This window comes from Pristiophorus japonicus, chromosome 9 (genome assembly GCF_044704955.1).
Source record: "Pristiophorus japonicus isolate sPriJap1 chromosome 9, sPriJap1.hap1, whole genome shotgun sequence".
NCBI lineage: Eukaryota > Metazoa > Chordata > Chondrichthyes > Pristiophoridae > Pristiophorus > Pristiophorus japonicus.
Genome location: NC_091985.1, coordinates 168,173,253 through 168,197,266, shown reverse-complemented (window position 1 = coordinate 168,197,266; position 24,014 = coordinate 168,173,253). Strand labels below are relative to the sequence as shown.

The window sequence follows — 24,014 nt, the reverse complement described above, 5'->3', positions numbered from 1 at the left end:
GCTGCTTTGAAGACAAGGTTGCACGGGCTAGGTCCGGTATTTAAAGCAATCTAAGGGCTTTATTTTCATTATCACAGGCATACTTAGAGCTATCAGGGTATGCGCAGACACTCTCGAGACCTACCAACGACCTACCCTGGACCTGATGGCTTACATCCTAGGGTCTTAAGATGATAGGTTGTAATCTACCAAAATTCCTCAGATTCTGGGGCGGTCCTAGTGGATTGGAAAACCACAAATGTAACGCTCCTATTTAAGAAAGGAGGCAGACAAAAAGCAGGAAACTATAGACCAGTTAGCCTAACAGCTGTCGTTGGTAAAATGCTGGAGTCCATTATTAAGGAAGCAGTAGCGGGATATTTGGAAAAGAATGATTCAATCAAGCAGAGTCAACATGGTTTTATGAAAGGGAAATCATGTTTGGCAAATTTGCTGGAGTTCTTTGAGGATGTAACAAGCAGGATGGATAATGGGGGACCAGTGGATGTGGTGTATTTGGATTTCCAGAAAGCATTTGATAAGGTGCCACAAAAGAGGTTACTGCACAAGATACAAGCTCACGGGGTTGGGGGTAATATATTAGCACGGATAGAGCATTGGCTAACTAACAGAAAACAGAGAGTCGGGATAAATGAGTCATTTTCCAGTTGGCAAACAGTGACTAGTGGGGTGCTGCAGGGATCGGTGCTGGGTCCTCAACTATTTACAATCTATATTAATGACTTGGATGAAGGGACTGAGTGTAATGTAGCCAAGTTTGCTGATGATACAAAGTTGGGTGTGAAAGCAAATTGTGAGGACACAAAAAATCTGCAAAGGGATATAGACAGGCTAAGTGAGATGGGCAAAAATTTGGCAGATGGAGTGTAATGTGAGAAAATGTGAGGTTATCTACTTTGGCAGAAATAATAGAAAAACAAATTATAATTTAAATGGAGAAAAATTGCAAAGTGCTGCACTACAGAGAGACCTGGGGGCCCTTGTGCATGAAACACAAAAAGTTAGTATGCAAGTACAGCAAGTAATCTGGAAGGCAAATGGAATGTTGGCCTTTATTGCAAGGGGGATAGAGTATAAAAGCAGAGATGTCCTGTTGCAACTGTACAGGGTATTGGTGAGGCCACACCTGGAGTACGGAGTCCAGTTTTGATCTCTGTATTTAAGGAAGGATATACTTGTATTGGAGGTTGTTCAGAGAAGGTTGACGAAGTTGATTCCAGAGATGAAGGGGTTGACTTATTAGGATAGGTTGAGCCTATACATATTGGAGTTCAGAAGAATAAGACATGATCTTATTGAAACTTAAGATAATGAGGGGGCTTGACAAGGTGGATTCAGAGAGGATATTTCCACAGCTGGGGAAACTAAAACTAGGGGACATAGTCTTAGAATAAGGGGCCGTTCATTTAAAACTGAGATGAGGAGAAATTTCTTCTCTCAAACGGTTGTAAATCAATGGAATTCTGTGCCCCAGAGAGCTGAGGAGGCTGGGTTAGACAGATTTTTGAACGATAAGAGAGTCAAAGGTTATGGAGAGCAGGCAGGGAAGTGGAGCTGAGTCCATGATCAGATCAGACCTGATCTTATTGAATGGCGGAGCAGGCTCGAGGTGCAAGACTAAAAGTGTTCAGTAATAAAATTGACTCTATGTATGTATAAATGTTAAAAAAAAGAGATTATATGAAAAGACAGTTTTGAAAGATTCAAAATGGAAGCTCACATACTCCCAGCATGGTGTTTGTGTACTGTGTTAACTGGAAAACCATTAACCTGGAATGCATCCAGACAGACACATGGGTGAGGAGAGCCAATAAGGAACTGCCCTGGAACCAAAATCCAATCCTGGGGCTTTCTGAGGAACAATGGCTTTGAGAGGTATAAGAACTCAAGCCAAAGGTTTTTCTCGCTTCTTCTCCTTCTCTCCTGAGCACACGGCAGACCTCCTGCTGATGACCAGCCGAAACAGCAAGCTGTGTGCTTAGCCAGCCAGCCAGAGGAAAGTAATGTATACCTTTTTATAAATCATTATTGTAAGATTGTATCTGTTGTAACTAATAACTAACGACTGCTGATAAACGTGCATGTGTGTGTGTTTAATAAACTGTTCCCAATTGTTTTAAAGGAATCAGTCTCACGGTCAATTTAATGCCAGAGATTTAGAAATCTTAGAGGGACCAAATGTCCTACTCCTGCTCCTATTTCTTATGTTCTAAGCCAGTGCCTTGGTTGATGCCCAGTTGTCTGTCCAGTTTCAATCATATTGTTTTTCAGAGCAGTTTAGTACAACTGAGTGACTTTACTAGGCCATTTCAGAGGGCTGTTAAGAGGCAACAGCATTGCTGTACAAGCCCGATGAGGTAAGGTTGGCAGATTTCTTTCCCTAAAAAAGGACATTAGTGAACCAGATGGGTTTTGCTGACAATCCGGTAGTTTCATGGTCACCATTTGCGACAGAAAATCAATCTAAACAGTGTCTGCTCCATTGCCCTGCCACAAAGTTACTTGCCCCAATTATGCACTAAATTACAAAAAATACCATGATAATGCTCTCCAACAGCTGTATCAATTTGTCCTCCACTTCAAAATTGATGTATTTAAATGCTTATGTCCATGCGCCCGTTACATGGTACCTTAGATATTTTGTTGGGTACAGCGGTGAAATGTTAAGCTGAAATATTTTGCAGACTGTAACTTCTGCAAGTTCATTTACTATCAAATCTCATTAGGTTCCAGTTAATTGAATCACAATCAAGAACAAGAAACAAAATAAAAGTTCACACAATCCCCTTAGCAGGTGCCTTTAGCTTTTCCTGGCCGGCCTTCTGCTAGTGACCGATTCTGGGCTCGAGAGTAGCCTTTATTACTGTCCTTTTTTCCATCCCCGAGAAGCTAAAACAGAAGATCAGCATATTTAGAGGAAGCAATTTCCCTGTACCTTGATTTCAGATAGGTTTCCTTCATCTGTGGATCAGAACAGGAGAAAATAGTAGCAATACTAGGCTTTTTGCAGGCTGGGGTGTATTAAAGTAAAGATGCATGGAAGATCAGAAAGAAATACATCAGTCTCACTTTGCAGTCATACTCTTCAAGTTCAGTGTTGAGACAGTTTATTCAGCTTTTGCAGAAACTACAGTAATTTTGCTGCGCATACGATGCATTTAACATTTATATAACATGATTTCCATAAGAAAATAAAGGCAAGAGTCACTATTAGTAAAGTGCCAGCACAGTAGGAGCTTTTAGATAATATTAGACAGCCGTTAATCAATTGCAAATTAATCTGCTGCAATGCAGAAATTCATTAATTTGATGGTCTGCACATCGACTTTTCCAAAGAAAGAGTTTGAGTCCAAGCGACCGAAAGAACCTCAAAGTTGCAAAGTTTGTTCTGAAAAATTAGATCAACAGTTGGAAATTAAATTGCTTTTCCTGTCTCCATTCTCTTGTCACTTACACTAGATCACCATGTCTGCTCCAACTAGGTAGTTAATGCTGGAAGAAACTCAGTTTCTACTGATGTCTAAGAATAGAATTAATTCGTTAGAAAAAATTGATGTTAGTGTGTTTAAAATGTTCTCAGTGAATGGAAGAGAGATATTTTAAGGTTTAAAGTGCTTTACCATGAATATCACCTTATACGAAAAGTACCTGAAGATTACATAGCGCATTCTGAAGATAAATATTCCTGCACAACACTAGAACAGTTATGCAAGATCCCATCTTTAAATTCAAGCCCAGCTTCACATCAGCAAGTGCCATTGTGTGTTATGTGCAGAAACTTTTACATACATGTCTATAATATTTTTCAAAAAGTGAGTCAAAATTATATACAATTGTAAGATACAGTAAATACAAATAGTGTGATTATTTAGCCAGAAGGAGTCACATCCATGGAATATACAGATGTTTTCATATAATTGAAGTGGAAAGCGTTGCCAGTACAATGTAACCTTCCACACAGCTGACTCTTTCTCCCGTTTTCAGAATTCTGCTTCTACCTGGACCCCTCCCTCTGGCCTCTTGACCTCTCTAGATCCTAGCATTGTGAACTGCTGACATGACATTAGCCATCTCAATTTTTCAGCTTCCCTCACTCACTCCAACATACCTCCCTCTGAACTTGAGCACTCCGTTCTCTCAGATCCAACCCCAACATTATCATTAAATCTGCTGACAAGGGTGACACTGTTGTTGTTTGGCAAACCGACCTCTACTTTGCAGAGGTTGATCGCCAACTGTGACACCTGCTCCTACCTCCCCCTGGACCATGACCCCACTACCAAACATCAAGCCATTGTTTGAAAGACTGTCACTGATCTCATCTCGTCTGGAGATCTTCCCTCCACAGCCACCAACCTCGGTTTCCCAACCCCGCACAGCCCGCTTCTACCTTCTTCCCAAGATCCACAAACAGGACTACCCTGGTAGACCCATCTTTTCAGTTGTCCTTGCCCCATGGAACTGATTTCTTCTTATCTCGACTCTATTTTTTCTCCTTATCCAGTGTCTTCCCACCTATATTCGCGACTCTTCCAACGCCGTCCGCCACGTTAACAGTTTCCAGTCACCCGGCCCCAACCGTCTCCTTTTCACTATAGACGTCCAATCCCTCGACACCTCCATCCCCCACCAGGACGACCTGAGGGTCCTCCGATTCTTCCTCGAACAGAGGCCCAACCAGTCCCCATCCACCACCACTCTCTTTCGCCTGGCTGAACTTGTTCTCACATTGAACAACTTCTCCTTTGTCTCCACTCACTTCCTCCAAACTAAAGGTGTTGCTATGGGAACCCGCATGGATCCTAGCTATGCCTATCTTTTTGTGGGATATGTGGAACATTCTTTGTTCCAGTCCTACTCAGGTCCCCTCCATCATCTTTTTCCGGTATATTGATACTGTATCGGTGCCATTTCCTGCTCTCTCCCTGAACTAGAAAATTTCATTCACTTTGCTTCTAATTTCCACCCTTCCCTCACCTTCACATAGTCCATCTCCAACACTTCCCTTCCTCAAGGTCTCCGTCTCCATTTCTGGGGATAGACTATCGACAAACATCCACTATAAGCCCACTGACTCTCATAGCTACCTGAACTACTTCCTCCCACCCCGCTTCCTGCAAGGATTCATCCAGTTTCTCCTGGTCAGTCGCATCTGTTCTAACGAAGCCACCTTCCGTACTAATGTGGATATCTGAACGGAATATATGAAATTAAGGACAGTAAAGTAAACGGGATATATGAAAATGTATAAGCCATGGAAGAATAGCTGGGAGAATGTCAGATTGCAAATAGTGCAACATCAGCATAGCTAACAGTCTTTCTCAAGGTTTCAAGTCACTAATCCTGCCAATAACATCTAATTGTAACATGAAATAAATCTGCAGAATTGCAAGGTCTCAGTTAATAGTCACACCACTAGATTGAAACATTTAGAGGCAATGCTTGAGCTTTCATAAAAACATCTCATAGATTGACTAATGAGTGGCTGAGTCAGAATGTCAATCTAATTGTATTTTGTTATCTGATTTCAAAACTGTATAACTGTTGACGCTTTACGATGTAACTTCACCTATCCGTAGGGAGTGTGTACGCTCTATCCAGAGAGTATATCTTCTGTCTGATAGGTCTTACTGGCCGGTAATAAAGACTGCTTTGTTCAAAGCACAAGAGGTATTCGACTCAGTAATTTTACTGAACCAGATTGAGGTAAAAGAATCCAGGAATTTACATTTGGTGTCAGAAGTGGGATCTCAACGGACGACTGCCGAAAACTTGCGAATTAAGAGCCAGACTAGCCTTGGACGAGACGAGGGGAAAGTGGCCACTGGAGTGAGTATGATTTCAATACTGCTCCAGTTTCCCCCGGTTTCAAAAGTCTGAGGAAAGTTTAGCCACTCGCTGGTTCTCAGGTAGTGTCTGAACGAGATCCAGGACAATCTGGTGAATACCTTTCAAACTTAGAATAGGGATAGAGATAGGGAAATTGCGCGATGACGCAAACCAAGCGGCGACTTGGAAAGATAGTTAGAGCTAGATAGGGATGGATGATCAATCATGGATCCAAAAATTAATAGGAAAGAAAAGAGACTCTTGTGAATGTCTGTTTAAATGAGAAATGCTTCTGTGATTTTTACTGTAAAAAAAGCCGGGGAGTTGTGGTTTGTTTTATCTCAAACAGAATGAAAGTTTGTTTTAACCCTTCGTAGTGTTGTCCTGTATGTGGGAAGTTTAAGAGTGTGAACCTTATTGAATTACGTATATTCGGATGATAAGTTACGGAGCCAGGAAATGCCCAAAGGATAGGTTTGTTGAAAAAAAAAATTAAAAAAATTACATGGTCCTGGTGGTTAAAAAAAAAGAAAAACCTGTTGAAAGAAAACATTCAGAGAAGGCACAGCAAAACAACTGAGATGGATTCAAAAGGATTTAAAAAAAAATTATATTAAATAACACGACCTTGAGGCTGGAACAATTGAGATAACGAAAAGCAGTCCACAGCCTACGTGCCAGACTTCTCTCTAGTTATAAAAAAAAAGTAATGTACTAAATAGGTGCTAAAAAAAAATGTTCTGAGATTTTAAATTATGAGAAAAATTCCACTGCAGTAAAAAAAAAAAATAAAATCACTCCTGTCCAGTTGGCAGAAAAACTCAATTAAATTAGGGCTTTCATTGACTGATTGAATTTAAACTGCGCAGTAACGCAAAAGGATAGGGAAATTTGGAGACTGAAAGAAATTAATTAAGGCTCATAAGAAATCAAATTTAGAAAATTAGGCTCACAGGGAATAAAATGGGGAATTAAATTTAGAAATAGGTGTTCAACTCAGGTACGACGTCGACCTTGTATATCACCTGGCCCGTCTAGGCTCTGATTGAATTTAAAAACCCGCAGCAACTTGGAAGGTAGGGCCGACGCGAACGCGCAGCGACGCTAACGCGTAGCGACGCGAACGCGCAGCGACACTAACGCGCAGCGACACTAACGCTCAGCGACACTAACGCGCAGCGACGCGAACGCTCAGTGACGCAGACGCGCAGTGGCGCAGACGCGCAGCGGCGCAAAAGTGCAGCCGAGTAAAGGAGTAAAGGAGGGCTGACGCAGACGCACGGCAGCGTGAACACGTGGTGACGTGGGACGTGCGGCAGCACGCACCCGAGTAAACGTGGGCCGATGCGAAGGCGCAGCGACGCGGACCGCGAAAGTCTGTGCTAGTGTCAGTAAGTCTTTGTTAGTTTTAAGTGTTTTAAAGTCTTAAGTATTCTAATCGCGCGGCGACACGAATCGCGGGGCGACGCGGGAATCTTAAGTGTTCAAAATCGCGCGGCGACACGGATCAGTGTTAGATTAGTAGAGTCTTTGTTTATCTTGTGTTTTAAGTCTTAAGTATTCTAATCGCGCGGCGACGCGAGCCACGGGGCGACGCAGATTGCGTGGCGACGCGGATCGCGCGGCAACGTGAACTGCGGGGCGACGTGGGAATCTTAAGTGTTCTAAATCGCGCGGCGACGCGGATCAGTGTTAGCATTAGTAAAGTTTGTTTATTTGGAGTTGGTTAAAAGTCAGTGTTAGTTTCTGTAAAGTCTGTGTCTATTTTTAAGTTTGTTTAAATTGCACGACGACACGAACGCGTAACAACACGGTAATACGAGGGGCAGCGCGAAGATGGGTAATCAGTTAGATAAAACAACGGATGCGGATAGTCCGCTACAAAAGCTATGTGAGGAATTCCCTGAAAGAGCTGAAGACTTTAGAAAATTATCAGGAGCCCTGAACAAATTATTGGGCCTCTAGGTGGCACTAGAAGCATAGAGGCAGTAAAAAAAAAGCACAGGGATTGTTAAAAAAAAATTAATTAAAAGATGCATCACTTCTGTCAAGTTGGCAAACAAATGCTATTAAATTAGGACTTGCATTGACAGAGGGAACACATGTTAAAACTGTAGACGTCTTTAAAAAAAAAAAGAATGTGCACACGAGAAACTTACTAAGAGATCCTCTGGGACCTCTGAGAAAGGTATTGACCGACTATGTAGTAAAAATGGCTGGCTTTGTGTTAATCGAGGCTAATGATGAAATTGATGAGTGGCCACTGACTCAGCGCCCAACGGCGCCTCCCGCACCCCCTTGCCCCTTGCTCCAGTCCTCTTCCCAACACCCTCCACCTTACACTCCGGCGAGAGGAGTTAAAAATAACCCCATATCACCAAAGCAACAAACCCAAACTGACTCCTCATCCTCTGATAGCGATTCGGATCCCCAGTTTACAAGCAATATAGCCGAAAGGACCAGATCTCACACTCGAAAGGGCAGAACTATATCTCGACATCACAAACAGTCCCGTAAATCTTCTAGTCAATCTACCAGTCCAAGTTGTGAAAGACATAGCAAACACCCCCGCCGATCGAGACGCAGAACTGTTAAGCAGTCAGACAGCTCCGAAACATCCTCCGACCTACAAATGATTTCCAAGATCCCAAAGTCCCGACACCAATTCCCTGTCAGACCAATGCCAAACCCTGATGCACAACAGGCTACAGACCACCCCACTATAGATGTCTATGTGATCTTCGAACAACTATTTGATTGCTCACGCGATCCGGACAAATGGAAAGGGCAGTTAGATATTATTGGCAGGAAAAGAAAGAGGAGGGGGGAGGTGCGCCCCCAACCCACGTCAAGACTGAATACGTGACTAGAAAGGAAGAGCCATCTCGGGAGGAAGGATCAATAGAACCGTAGTGTTGCATACAGGATTGGATGGATAAGCAAGGATACGGTTATACTAAACAACCAAACGGCCCGAGCCCTGCTAATAAACCTCCCTATTGTCCCCGGCATGGTATGGGAAGAGGCCGGGACTGGGTAAGAGGAATTGACTGTTTTAATTGTGGGCAGGAAGGACATTGGAATAAAAATTGCCCCTACCGTCAGCATGGAAAAGGAAGAGGAGGAAGAGGAGGGGAGCAAGGGGGGAGAGGAGGATCTTACACTAACTTCTCCCAGAAACAACCCCTTTGGTCAATTGTCCCCCGATTGGCTACGCAGTTTGATTGTGCAGGGATCCTCCCCGGACGACGAACCCATTCTGAATGAGTGGCAAACCTTTTTGATAGATACGGGAGCCTTCATGTCTTCTGTACAATCAAAGCTTAAACTCCCTGCCTCTACTGAAACACAGGAACTTTCAGGATTCCTGGGACAAATCTCGACATTCCCAGTGTCAGAACCGGTTAAAATGAGTTACCAGGAAGAATCGGTGGAACATCGAGTTGTTATCACAACCAATCTGGACTGTAACTTGATGGCTAGAGACCTCCTTTGCAAATTCCAGTTGCATTTGGAGTGTGGAGATGATGGGATTATTGTAAAACAGGAAACCCTTAAGCGGCAGTATTATACCACTAGAACCCCTCAGTGGTGGTCTCTGGACCTGCCACAGGCACCCTATCACGTGACCCTAGCATACGATCCCAGTGGAAAGAATCAGGACCTGCAGAACTTTTATCAGGATCACGAAGGGGAAGTGAAGAGAATTCTATTAAGGGCTAGAGTGACTGGACTGGAAAGAGAGGCAGATTTTGTGGAAGTGGATAAGAATCTGTGGAAACAGCCCCTAACAATGGCACCGCATATTGCTCGTGAAGTATTAGCCCCTCACCATGCTAAAGATTTGGGAGTTATGGTACGCAAGGCCATAGATGAGGCTGACCCTACCAGCCGGGATGTGCAAATCGTAAAACATGGCCGAACAGTCCAATTTCATGGGGACCCCGAGAAGGTCTTAACGACTCTACAGCATCATACTGGCTCGGACATACCTGACTATGTGGATCCTCATGTGTGGGCAGAGGATCCCTCCCAAGTGGGTTATACTCCCATTGATCCGATTGAGATCTCAGTGCAGGGCAATGTGGACTGGCCCTCTATCCGACAGAACCCACTGAAATCACAGGCAATCCTAAACTGACCTTTCGGCACTGTACTGCAATTAATCCGGCCTGTTTTCTTACTGAGCCACCCCAAGATGAGGAAGAACCCAGTCATGATTGCTTATCTTTAATTTAAGAGGCCACATCAGTCAGGGAAGATTTAGTTGATTTACCAATGGAAGATCCAGACTGTATTCTTACTGAGCCAACCCAAGATGAGGAAGAACCCAGTCATGATTGTTTATGTATGTTGACGGAAGTACTTCTATTAATCCAGAAGATACACGAATCTCAGGATACGCCATAGTAAACCAGGAGAATCAGGTCTTGGAATCTGCCGCTTTTGAAACCGCCTATTCTGCTCAACAAGCTGAACTATTCGCCCTCACCCGAGCCTGTATCTTGGCCAAAGATCTCAAAGTCAATATCTATACCGACTCTAGGTATGCCTTTGGGGTGGTCCATGATTTCGGACAATTATGGAAAAATAGGGGATTCCTAACCTCACAGGGGAATGAGATATCTCAAACAGTTAGTATCTGATTTGTTGCAAGCCCTCATGTTCCCCAAACGCATTGCCATTGTCAAATGTACCGCCCATACTACCGGAAATTCTCTGGTTGATATAGGGAATCGTTGTCCTGACCAAGAGGCCAAACAGGTGGTAGTGCCCAAAATTATGAGTCAGACTAAAAATCCTGCGAAGGATAAGTTAGCCTCGGAAAAACCAATGCCAACCATCCAAGATGTTATAAAAGCACAGGAGGACGCTCCTGAAAAAGATAAACTGTTGTGGAATATTATGCATGTACTTATGACAATGTTTCTAAACTCTGGACCACTCCCACAGAACAGACTTGCATGTCTGACAAGTTGGCTCTATGGGTTATTGAATGTATGCATTTTGCTACTCATTGTGGAGCAAGGACCACGAGTGACACACTTTTGGCTACTTGGGGGCACCCTAGACTCCAGGCGCTCACCCAGAACATCAGTAGTCGTTGCCTGGTTGGCCAGCAACATAATCCAGGGAAGGGAGTCCCCTGTGATTGGGGTAAAACGCCCCTACCCGAAGGTCCCTTTGAGACATTTCAGTTGGACTACATTGAGTTGCAAAAAGTTCAGTGTTACAAATATGTGTTAGTAATAGTAGATGTGTTTATCGGATGGATTGAAGCCTACCCTAACCTGGACAATAAGACTCAGACTGTTGTTAAGGTGTTAATGAGGGAAATTGTTCCTAGATATGAGATCTCAGCTAGACTGATGACCACCTATGTTCTTTCTCTGACTCAGGCTCTGCGACTAGTTCACAACCAGGTTCAAGATGCTCACCTCGACCTCCCAGTTTTACCCGAATTGTCCCTCGTGGCACCAGGGAAGTATGGATTCGGAAGGGATTAGAGCCACAATGGGAGGGGCCTTTTCAGGTGTCACTCACTACCCCCACTGCAGCCAAGGTTGAGGGGAAAAGTGCCTGGGTTCACCTGCACCACTGCAAGCTCATCATCATTTAAACAAATTTTGCTGGTTAGTCTAATTCCTGTTTCTGTTCCAGATCTCCTCTTCCCCATAGCTGAACAAGGCAGTTGAAGGAGGATCAGTTTGAACTTTTACCCGTAAGACAGCCAAATACACTGACGGAGACCTGAAGAAGGGAAACGGGAAAACAGAACTCTTTTTATCAGCTAAATAATTGGACTATTTATAAGATGAGACTGTGTCTGTATGCCACTGTCTGCATAATAGTGTTGATATATGACAGTTTTGGCGCACGGGAAGGAAGACAAAGGCGAGAGCTCCATGTAAACACCTTTTTGTATATGTCTTACGTTTATGCGGAAAAAGGGCACTTCACTAGATGCTGGGTGTGTTCACATATCCCTATACATTCCAAAGGGGGAATTCCTTTGCGCACCGTTCCACTGACCCTAACTGAGACTGTTAGATGGATTCAAAGAAACAATATTGGAACAGGTAGCTAACCGCACTGCTGAGGCTCTGGAGGGCATCACAGCTGAAATGGTAGCGATAAGGACCGTAGCATTACAAAACTGAATGGCCCTCGATTACCTGTTGGCTGAGAAAGGGGGAACGTGTGCCCTGATAGGATCTGAATGTTGCACTTACATTCCTGATAGTTCAGAAAACATAACCCACCTTGCCGATCACATAAGGAGGGAGGTGAAGAAGTTATCCACACCAGCAAAAGAACTTAGCAGGTTTGATACTCCTAGAATGATCCTAAATGTTATCATAGAATGATAAAAGGAGGGATGTGGATATCTGAACGGAATATATGGAATTAAGGACAGTAAAGTAAACGGGATATATGAAAATGTATAAGCCATGGAAGAATAGCTGGGAGAATGTCAGATTGCAAATAGTGCAACATCAGCATAGCTAACAGTCTTTCTCAAGATTTCAAGTCACTAATCCTGCCAATAACATCTAATTGTAACATGAAATAAATCTGCAGAATTGCAAGGTCTCAGTTAATAGTCACACCACTAGATTGAAACATTTAGAGGCAATGCTTGAGCTTTCATAAAAACATCTCATATAGATTGACTAATGAGTGGCTGAGTTAGAATGTCAATCTAATTGTATTTTGTTATCTGATTTCAAAACTGTATAACTGTTGACGCTTTACGATGTAACTTCACCTATCCGTAGGGAGTGTGTATGCTCTATCCAGAGAGTATATCTTCTGTCTGATAGGTCTTACTGGCCGGTGATAAAGACTGCTTTGTTCAAAGCACAAGAGGTATTCGACTCAGTAATTTTACTGAACGAGATTGAGGTAAAAGAATCCAGGAATTTACACTAGTGCTTCCTTTTTCCTCAACCGAGGATTCCTCTTTGCCGTGGTTGTAATGATCGTGTCCGTTCCAGTTCCATTTCCCGCACTTCTGCTCACACCTTCCCCTCCCTCTCAGAAGCATGACAGGGTTTCCCTTGTCCTCACCTTTCAGCCCACCAGCTTCCACATTCAACGGATCATCCTCTGCCATCTCCAGCGGGATCCCACCACCAAACACATCATCTCCCATTTCAGCATTCCAAAGGGACCGCTCCCCCACGGCACCCTGGTTCACTCCTCAATCACCACCAACATCCCCTCCACTTCCCACAGCACCTATCCGTGCAAGCGCAAGAGATGCAACACCTGCCAATTTACCGCCTCCCTTCCCATTGTCCAAGGCCCCAAACACTCCTTCCGGGTGAAACAGCGATTTACTTGTAATTTTAGTATACTGTATTCACTACACATGATGCAGTCTCCTCTACATTGGGGAGACCAAACGCAGATCAGTCCGCAAGCGTGACCCCGAGCTTCTGGTTGCTTGTCACTTTAATCTCCCACTCCCACTCCCACTCCCACTCCCACTCCCACTCCCACTCCTTGGTACTCAGCCTCTTGAACGAAGTTCAATGCAAGCTCGAGGAACAGCACCCCTTCTTTTGATTAGGCACTTTACAGCCTTCTGAACTTAACATGGAGTTCAACAATTTCAGACCATAACCTCTGCCCTTTTTTTCCCCCCACATGGCACCTGTTGATACTGTCATTCCCAGTTACACCTCGTCGAGACTCATCTTTTGTTTCTTTACACGTGTCTTACTATCTAATTTTGCTTTATACCATCATCCCTTTTGTCTTTTAATCTCTCCTGCCTTCCACTCTATCATAGACCTTCCCTTCTTTCCTCCCCTCCCCTGCCCTGCACTCTCTCAAAACCTGTTACATCTCCAACTTTTCCCAGTTCTGACAAAAGGTCATCGACCTGAAATGTTAACTCTGTTGTTCTCTCCCCAGCTGCTCCTCTTTAGTCTCCATCATTTTAGGCAAGTGAATAACCTGTGCATTCAACCCTTTCCTGCTCAGCCTTTCTAATAATCCTATTAGCACACAAGTCACAAAGGAGCCTGCGATGTCCAAGCTAGAGCGAACTTCTAGAAAAATCAGAACTATCTTCATAAAGTTCAAGATTATATTTTGGCCTCTTTAGTAATGTTTAAGACTTTATTCCTCATTCTGAAGTGGGCACAGATTTATCGTTCTACTCCCTTCCTTGTAGAAAGGATACTATGTGCTTGACAGGACACCATTGGCAAGACACATATTTCATTTCTCCTCTAAATATGTGGGTCTGAGGCAACTAATTAAATCCCACTATCCACAAATTCTGTGTTGCATTACTGTAAAAACAAATTTAAAGCCTTACCTGTGGATGGACACATAAAGCACAGGAATCCAGGTCATCAACCTCTCCTTGTCTGCACTGTGTTTTTCCCACTTCAACTTCAAGAACGTACTTTATCCCAGAAACAATCTGATGGGAAGAAAGTAATTAAAAAAATCAAATCCAGATTAGTAAAAATCATGAATCATCAACCAAGATGTAGGAATGATGTGAAATACAGTTTATTCCTGAAAACTAATTTCTGCACAAAATTGAATTCTCTAGTAATCTGAACTAAGCAATGTGAACACAGGCAGGAATTTTGTACCAGAAATTTGAATCATCATAATTTGAGACAAACAACTTTTAATTCATAGACCGTCACAAATGAAGCTCTGGCTTGCCACTGCCTCAGCCGCTAAGAACCACATCCAGCAGTCCAGCTTCCAGACAAACCCACTAATTGAGAACAGAAACTTAGCTGCCTAATTCAGTTTGCTGACAAGTGATTTAATGAAAGTTCATTGTACAGCTTTCAGTGGCAAGCCAAAGTTGACTATAGTCTATGAATGAAAAGTTATTTAGTTAAAATTTTTACAATTCCTGCCTGTGTTCCCAATGGCTCAGCGGAAGCACTCTCACCTGGGAGTCAGAAGGTTGCAAGTTCATAAGAACATAAGAAATAGGAGCAGGAGTATATTATACAGCCCATCAAGCCTGCTCCGCAATTTAATAAGATCATGGTTGAACTTCCTGGGACTTGCACACATAAATCTAGGTTGACAGTCCAGTGCAGTGGTGGGCAAGTGCTGCACTGTCGGAGTTGCCGTCTTTTGGATGAGATGTTAAACTGAGGGTCTGTTTCCTCAGGTGGATCTAAAAATCCCATGGCACTATTTCGAAGAGGAGCAGGGGAGTTATCCCCGGTGTCCTGGCCAATATTTAGCCTCCAACCAACATAACAAAAACAGATGATCTGGTCATTATCACATTGCTATTTGTGAGAGCTTGCTGTGTGCAAAGTTGGCTGCTGCGATTCCCACATTACAACATTGACCACACTACAAAAATTCTTCATTGGCTGTAAAGCGTTTGAGACGTCTGATGGTCGTGAAAGGTGCTATATAAATGCATGTCTTTCTTTCTACATCTATTCCACCTTCCTGCCCTTCCCTTAGTGCCCAAAAATCTAGCAATCGCAGTCTTGAGTGTATTCATTGATTGGAATTTTCCGTCCCAGAAGGCTGTGACTGGTCAAAGATTCACAACCCTCTCTCTGAGTGAAGACGTTTCTCCTCATCAAAGTCTTAATTGGCAGGCCCCTTATCCTGAAACTATGATTCCTGGTTCTCGACTCTCCGGCAAGGGAAACAGCCTCTCACTATCTACCCTGTCAAGCCCTCAAAGAATTTTATATGTTTCAATGGGATCACCTCTCATTCTTCCAAACTCCACAGGATATGGGCCCATTCTACTCACTCACTCCTCATAGGACAGCCCTCTCATGCCAGAAAACAATCTAGTGAACTTTGGTTGCACCCTCTAAGACAAGTACATCCTTCTTTAGGCAAGGAGATGGAAACTGTACAAAGTATTCCAGAGTCATCTCATCAAAGCCCTATATAATTGCAGAAGGGGAGCCAGGCTGCCTGTTGGTGGCCTGGTCTAACCCGTGGGCATAATTGTTGGCCTGGCCTGGCAGTCGGCCGACAATAAAAGATAAGATGGAGTCGGCAGCGCGACGTCCCCTTTAAGGGTGGATGCATCGCCAGCCAGAGAGCTCCCTGCTGCGAAAAGCAGTCAGTGGCACCAACCCACTGGGGCGCCGCTCTCACGGGACAATTCCACGCCGGGGTCGGAAAGGGGTTGGCGCGTGCCCAACATGGGTGGAGCGGAAACCCGTTACCGCCACTCCCGGCCCGGGGACAATTTCGGACCATCCGTCTGCCCCCAGTCAGCAAGGCCTTCCGGCCCCATTCCTGCCTCAGAGGCAGGAATGGCACTTATAGAGGAGAGCAATTTCGGCCCCAAGGATTTTAGACAAACAAAGTATGATGACAGTACAGCATACATGATACTAGTTATACTATAACTAGCAGATAGGAAATGAAGCAGTCTATATGTTGACATAGGTGCATTTGAGCAACATAATGCGCAAGCGCTAGAGACCAATATTTCTGGACACGTCAGCAGTCTAACGGGTGAGAGTAACTTGTGGTCAATTTTAGATTCCAATTCATTAGATAACAATTTTGTTGGCAACATCCACTTCATCCAAAATACAACATCCTCATCAAGAGATGCAGTGTATGCCCCATTAACCACTATCAATTTATAAATCATACAATTTATGTCACCACATCGCAGCTTCATATTCACAAACATGCATTTTTAAAAATGTTACTTAAAACCATTCGTAACTATCATCTGAGGAAGTTCAAGTGTTCGGCCATGCAGCAAGAAATCATTTATACCAAGTTTTATCGAAGCCAAGTTTACCCATTTCCAATGAAAGTTCAATTTGGCACTGCAAACATCAGACTATACAACAAATCCAGAATTCTCAAAATGGCATCTTCCAAAAAAGATTATAACAAGAGGAGTGATCACCTACTCCCCCACCCCACTCCCCCCCGTTCCCCCACCCACCCCACTTCATTTTAATATAACAGTTAGAACTTTCTTCTCCAACTGGGGAACTCATTTTACAAACCAAGGCACGATTCAATAGTAGAAGATACTTTTGTATATATCTAATATGACCAAATGTTGAATATATGTCAGTCATCTGACAGCAAGACTTCTAATGACATCTTCAAATTTCTGGTGCCTTTGAAAACTATAAATTACAAGAAATGCAATCTTGCAATTACCACTACAAATGGCAGAAGTTCATCATCTATATTCTATCCACATGCAGTTTCGATTGTAAAACATATCCTATTAAAAGCCAGTGGAAAGTGGACAAGATACATACAAGGAATGTATTATTCACATAAATACATGGTCTTTGTAGACCCTTATCTGGGAGTATTCATTTAAGTACTATATACTCATCTCATGTGTGTCAATTATAGTTTTAAGAAATTGCAAGTAATTGACGTGTATTTGCTATGGCATAAACATTGATCAGAAACTGCTGTTATGCCTTCATATAATAGCAAAACAGTTTCTACTGTACATCAATGGAAGATTGTCAGGTCAGCAATTAACTCAGAACATAACTACTGCTTTTGCTCCATATGTTGACGCAACAGACAGCACTACAGTATAGGCAGCTGTCATCTAATCATACTTTTAAGAATACAACAATGTAGTTTGAGACAAATTAAAAAAAGCTAAATTTTACAAGTGCTGCCAATCACAAAAACAGAGCTGGAAACACCAGCAGGCCAGCCAACATCTGAGGAACTGAGCCAAACATATTTTTTTGAAGAGTAGTTCGAGAAGGAACGAACAAAGCCGAAAATACCCAACTGGAAGAGGGCTGTCAATGAACTGAGAAGGGATCTGGCCCAAGTGGATTGGAAACAAGTGCAGTTGATGTTGTGTATATGGACTTTCAAGAGGCGTTTGATAAAATACCACACAATAGACTGGTGAGCAAAATTGAGGTCCACGGGATTAAAGGGGCAGTGGCAGCATGGATACAAAATTGACTAAGGGACATAAAGGAGAGTAGTAGTGAGCATTTATTGCCCAACCCAACTTGTCAATGAGAAGGTGGTGGTGAGCTGCTGCAGTCCGTGTGGCGATACTCCTTTGTAGTGGCTTGGTACAATGCAGAGGGCAGTTAAGAGCATTGCTGTGACCGTGCTAAACATTCCTCCTCATACTTCTCGGCTTCTCTGCAGCCTTCAGCACAGTTGACTGCACCATCCCCCTCCAATGCCTCTCCTCCATTGCATTGCTATGTGGAATGACCCTTGCATGGTTTCATTATCTTAGAATCACAGCCAGATAGTCAACTGCAAGGGCTTCTCTTCCCACGCTGCATCATTACACCTGGTGTCCCCCAAGGATTTATTCTTGGCACCCTTCTATTTCTCATCTACATGCTGCCCCTCGGCGACATCATCCGAAAACAGAACACCACGTTCGACATGTAGGCCGACGGCACTCAGTTATCTCACCGCCAACTCTCTGGTCCCCTCGACTGTCTGATTTGTCACACTGCTTGTGATATCCAATATTAGATGAACAGAAATTTCCTCCAACTAAATATTGGGAAGACTAAAGCTACTGTCTTTGATGCCTGCCACAAACTCCATTCCTTGACCACCGGTTCCATCCCTGGCAACTATCTGAAGCTGAGCCAGACCATTCCCAACCTTGGTGTTGTGTTTGACCCCGAGATCAGCTTCCGACCAAATATCCACTCCATTACCAAGACCACCTACTTCTACCTCAGCAACATCAGCTCATCTGCTGCTGTGGCTCGGTGTCAAAAATGTTTTGATTGATAATGCGCCCGTAAAGCGCCTCGGGACATTTTGTTACGTTGAAGGCGCTGTATTAATGCAAGGTTGTTGTTGTCTCAGTTTCAGTCCCGATGGACACTAGCCCCAGTTCAAAGCGCCTGCACCAACCCCGGCCCGGCCGCTGCCCAGTCTGCGGGGTGGTGCCAGGGATCCCCATAGTCTGAACCAAGAGTCCTGGCCCTCCCTCATCCCCTGCCCTCCCTCATCTCCTCAACTCCCCGCGGCCCTCCCTCAACCCCCTCACCCTGTGCCCTCCCTCAACCCCTCATGTCCCCACGGCCCTCCCTCACCCCCTCATTTCCCTGTGGTCCTCTCTCACCCCTCACCCCCATGGCTCTCCCTTACCCCCTCACCTCCCCGCGATCCTCCCTTACCCCCTGCGCCCGGTCCTCTCTCACCCCCAGCGCCAGGTCCTCCGTCACCCTGCCCTCCCTCACCCCCTGCGCCCTGTCCTCCCTCACCCCCTGCGCCCTGTCCTCCCCCAGGTCCTCCCTCACCCTGCCCTCCCTCACCCCCTGCGCCAGGTCCTCCCTCACCCTGCCCTCCCTCACCCCCTCACCCGGTCCTCCCTCACCCCCTGCGCCCGGTCCTCCCTCACCCCCTGCGCCCGGTCCTCCCTCACCCCCTGCGCCCGGTCCTCCCTCACCCCCTGCGCCCGGTCCTCCCTCACCCCCTGCGCCCGGTCCTCCCTCACCCCCTGCGCCCGGTCCTCCCTCACCCCCTGCGCCAGGTCCTCCCTCACCCTGCCCTCCATCACCCCCTGCGCCCGGTCCTCCCTCACCCCCTCAGCCTGCCCTCCCTCACCCCCTCAGCGCCAGATCCTCCTTCACCCTGCCCTCCCTCACCCCCTGCGCCCAGTCCTCCCTCACCCCCTGCGCCCGGTCCTCCCTCACCCCCTGCGCCCGGTCCTCCCTCACCCTGCCCTCCCTCACCCCCTCAGCCTGCCCTCCCTCACCCTGCCCTCCCTCACCCCCTGCGCCAGGTCCTCCCTCACCCTGCCCTCCCTCACCCCCTCAGCCTGCCCTCCCTCACCCCCTGCGCCCGGTCCTCCCTCACCCCCTCAGCCTGCCCTCCCTCACCCCCTCAGCCCGGTCCTCCCTCACCCTGCCATCCCTCACCCCCTCAGCCTGCCCTCCCTCACCCCTTCGCCCGGTCCTCCCTCACCCCCTTACCCCCCTCACCCTGCCCTCCCTCACCTCCTGCCCCCCCCTCACCCAGTCCTCCCTCACCCCTCCCTGCCCGCGACCCTCACTCACCCCCTGCGGCCCTCCCTCATCCTCTGCCCTTCCCCTTTACCTGCCGCTGGGCCGACACGACCCTGACCATCTTGTGGACATATATATTGTTGGACGCCTTGTTGTACTCGGCCACGGCGAACCACACGGCCTTCAGCATGTCCGGGTCGGTGAGCGAGACGGGCTCCAGGGCACCCGGCGGTCGCAGTCTCCATCCCGCCTCCCCGGGCACTGGCTCGGGCGGCAGCTGGCTGCACGCGCTTGCGCAAACCAGCAACGCCGCCGCGAGCACCGCGCCAACCCGTGTCCGCGCGCCCATCACTCGCCAGTTCAAAAGCGCGTGCGAGCCGCTCGCACCACCTCTATAAACAGCCGCGCGCGGGCCGGGGGCGGGGCCAAGGCCCACGTGCCAACCCCGCCCTCTAACCGCCAATCTGAGCGCCGCGAGAGCGGGGCCGCCAACCACGTGCCAGCCCCGCCTTCCAACCGCCAGTTCAAAGAGCAGCCCGAAATATCCAGAAGTCTTACCACCCAGCAGGATAAGGAGTTTGATTAAACATGCAGCATGGGACCTGCGAGAGACGAGCATCAGCAGGCGGGGGTATAATCAACAGAGCTAGCCACTGCAGTGAGCGGTGCGAGCTGATCCTAGGAGTGCGACCACTTCTCGAAGGGCAACTGGACTGATGTTGCTGGAGTCCAGGCATCCGAGCCCAGCGAGGGGCTGAGAGTCGGGCCCATTGGAGCGGTGTCCGAGCCCAGCGAGGGGCTGAGAGTCGGGCCCATTGGAGCGGTGTCCGAGCCCAGCGAGGGGCTGAGAGTCGGGCCCATTGGAGCGGTGTCCGAGCCCAGCGAGGGGCTGAGAGTCGGCCCCATTGGAGCGGTGTCCGAGCCCAGCGAGGGGCTGAGAGTCGGGCCCATTGGAGCGGTGTCCGAGCCCAGCGAGGGGCTGAGGGTCGGACTCATTGGAGCAGCATCCGAGCCCAGCGGGGACCTGTGGGTCGGGCCCAATGAGGGGTGGCGTTTGAGCCCGGCGGGAGGTGGCGGCATTCGAGCCCGGCGGGGGGGCGGTGGTTGAGCCCGGCGAGCGGGCGATTGGTGGGGGGTGCGACGCAGCATTTAACAGTGGTGGGGCCATGGCCCAGGAGCGGAGGGGCATATATAACATCAGAGAGGTCATGTCTCAGGTGTGGCGCATCATTTAATAACGGATGGGTCGTGGACCGAGAGTGGCGCAGCATATAATAGCGGTGGGGTCGGGGCCCCAGGGAGGTGCAACAGAGCTTGGTCTCCAGTCGTCTTGGTCATCCTCGTCACTGGACCAAGGCTTAACTCTGTCAAGCCCATGTGGTGGCTGATGTGCAACGGTCACCACATGTTAAAAAAATCCACGCACAGGCATCTTCCACCTTTTTAAGATGTAACTAACTCATTGTAACACCTGTGAGTCCATCTTTTTTTGGTGTGAAGAGCGTCATCCTCATTACGAGGGACTGTCGTAGTAGTAGTAGTAGTAGTAGTAGTAGTGACCTCGATTTGTCCATCATTTGCACAAGGAGGGGGAGCTGAAGTACTGAGCTATAGTGGTAGTGCATGCATTGGTTGTCATCTTCCAAAATTCCCTGGATTCTAGAATGGTTCCTGCAGATTGGAAGGTAGCAAATGTAACCCCGCTATTTAAGAAAGGAGGGAAAGAGAAAATGGGGAACTTACACACCAGTTAGCCTGACATCAGTTATAGGGAAAATGCTAGAATCTATTATTAAGGACGTGGTAACCGGGCACTTAGAAAATAATAATAGGATTGGGCAGAGTCAACACAGATTTATGTAAGGGAAATTGTGTTTGACAAATCTGTCAAGAGTTTTTTGAGGCTATAACTAGCAGACCAGATAAGGGAGAACCAGTGGATGTGGTGCATTTAGATTTTTAGCAGCCATCCGATAAGGTGCCACACAAGAGGTTATTAAACAAAATTAAGCCTCATGAGATTGGGGGTAATATACTAGCATGGATTGAGGTTTGGTTAACGGACAGAAAACAGAGAGTAGGAATAAACGAGTCATTTTCAGGTTGGCAGGCTATAACTAATGGCGTGCCGCAAGGATCAGTGCTGGGGCCCCGGCTATTCATAATCTATATCAACGATTTGGATGAGGGGACAAAATGGAATATATCCAAGTTTTCTGATGATACAAAGCTAGGTGGGAATATAAGTTGTGAGGAGGATGCAAAGAGGCTTCAAGGGGATATAGACAGGCTAAGTGAATGGGCAAAAACATGTTGCTATGCAGAGGGACCTGAGTGTCCTTGTACACGGATCACTGAAAGTTAACATGCAGGTACAGCAAGCAATTACAAAAGCAAATGGTATGTTGGCCTTTATTATAAGAGGATTTGAATATAAGAGTAAAGCCGTCTTACTGCAATTATATAGGGCTCTGGTGAGACCACACCTGGAGTACTGTGTACAGTTTTGCTCTCCTTACCTAAGGAAAGATATACTTGCCATTGAGGGAGTGCAACAAAGGTTCACCAGACTGATTCCTGGGATGGTTGGTGGGGGGGCATTGTCCTATGAGGAGAGATTGTGTAGACTAGGCCTAAATTCTCCAGCATTTAGAAGAATGAGATGTGATATCATAGAAACATACAAAATTCTAACAGTGCTTGACAGGGTAGATGCAGGGAGGATGTTTCCCTTGGCTAGGAGTCTAGAACCAGGGGTAACAGTCTCAGAATAAGGGGCCAGCCATTTAGGACTGAGATGAGAAATTTCTTCACTCAGAGAGTGGTGAATCTCTGGAATCCTCTACCCCCAAAGGACTGTGGAGGCTCAGTCATTGAATATATTCAAGTCAGAGATAAATAGATTTTTGTATATTAAGGGATATGAGGACCATGCAGGAAAGTGGAGTTGAGGTACAAGATCATCCATGATCTGATTGAATGGCAGAGTAGGCTTGAGGGACCGAATGGCCTGCTCCTATTTTTTATGTTCTGCATTCACATGTTTATAACTTTTCAAGGATCAGTTATTTTTGGCATGAAGGGCACTGCCGATGTGAGATTTGTTTGTGAGCATGTTTGTGAGGTGGGAGCATGCCCCACCTTCTGAAAACAGATTTCTGGTATTTTAGTTGTTGCATTTTCCCACGGTTTGAAGTCTGCTGTAGTTGAGTTTAGCAGGGACCACACCTCAATGGCATATCCTATTCTGCATAGGTGGATGAGATGCCACTAGCATGCCAGCGGAAACTGAGGAGCTAGCCACCACAGCGAGAAGTGCGAGCCATCCTGAGAGGATGACAAAATCGAAGAGGGTGACAAAATCGATGTCACCGAATTCCAGGTAGCTGATTGGTGGCGTATCTTGGAGCGAGGTTGAGCCTAGCGGAGGGGTCGGGATCCAGGAGCGGGAGGAGTGGCGAGGTCGGAAGCGGAGGTCAGGACTGACGAGGAGCGGAGGTTGGGACCGGCCAGGAGCGGAGGTTGGAAGTGAAGGTCAGGATTGATGAGGAGCGGAGGTCGGGTCCGGCCAGGAACGGAGGTTCGTTCCGGCCAGGAGCGGAGGTCGGGGTTATCTATGTAAACCAGTATATACCTTGCGTAGCCACCAGAGGGCTCATCCCCTGGAGTCCCAAGGATCCCACAATCCCTTGGGAGCATAGGTACTTAAGGAGGCCTCACAGGCTGGAGAGGCACTCTGGAGACCTGCAATAAAAGACTAAGGTCACACTTTACTTTGAGCTCATAGTATCCAGTCAGACTCTTTATTCATACATAACAACTGGCGACGAGATACACATGATGAACCCAATGATGCAGAGAACAATAGGCATCCTGGAGAAATTCTTGAAGGGAGATGATGGGGAAACCTTCGTGGAGCGACTCGACCAATACTTCGTGGCCAACGAGCTGGAAGGAGAAGTGAACGCTGCCAAACGAGGGGCAATCCTCCTCACCATCTGCGGGGCACCAACATATGGCCTCATGAAAAATCTGATTGCTCCAATGAAACCCACAGAGAAATCGTACAATGATTTGTGCACGCTGGTTCGGGAGCATCTGAACCCGAAGGAAAGCGTTCTGATGGCGAGGTACCGGTTCTACACCTACAAAAGGTCTGAAGACCAGGAAGTGGTGCGTTATGTCGCCGAGATAAGACACCTTGCAGGA

At 46.5% G+C, this 24,014-nt stretch overlaps 1 protein-coding gene across 1 annotated transcript; it reads right to left on the bottom strand.

Annotated features, from left to right (window-relative positions):
• Positions 1-3,084: 3,084 nt before the first annotated feature.
• Positions 3,085-20,209, bottom strand: LOC139272750 (cystatin-like). Its single transcript, XM_070888859.1, has 3 exons — positions 19,897-20,209; positions 14,162-14,269; positions 3,085-3,388 (listed from the first exon to the last, which is right to left on the bottom strand). Exons 1-3 carry the CDS (start codon positions 20,152-20,154, stop codon positions 3,302-3,304), a joined length of 453 nt encoding a protein of 150 aa, XP_070744960.1. The 5' UTR covers positions 20,155-20,209; the 3' UTR covers positions 3,085-3,301.
• Positions 20,210-24,014: the final 3,805 nt, after the last annotated feature.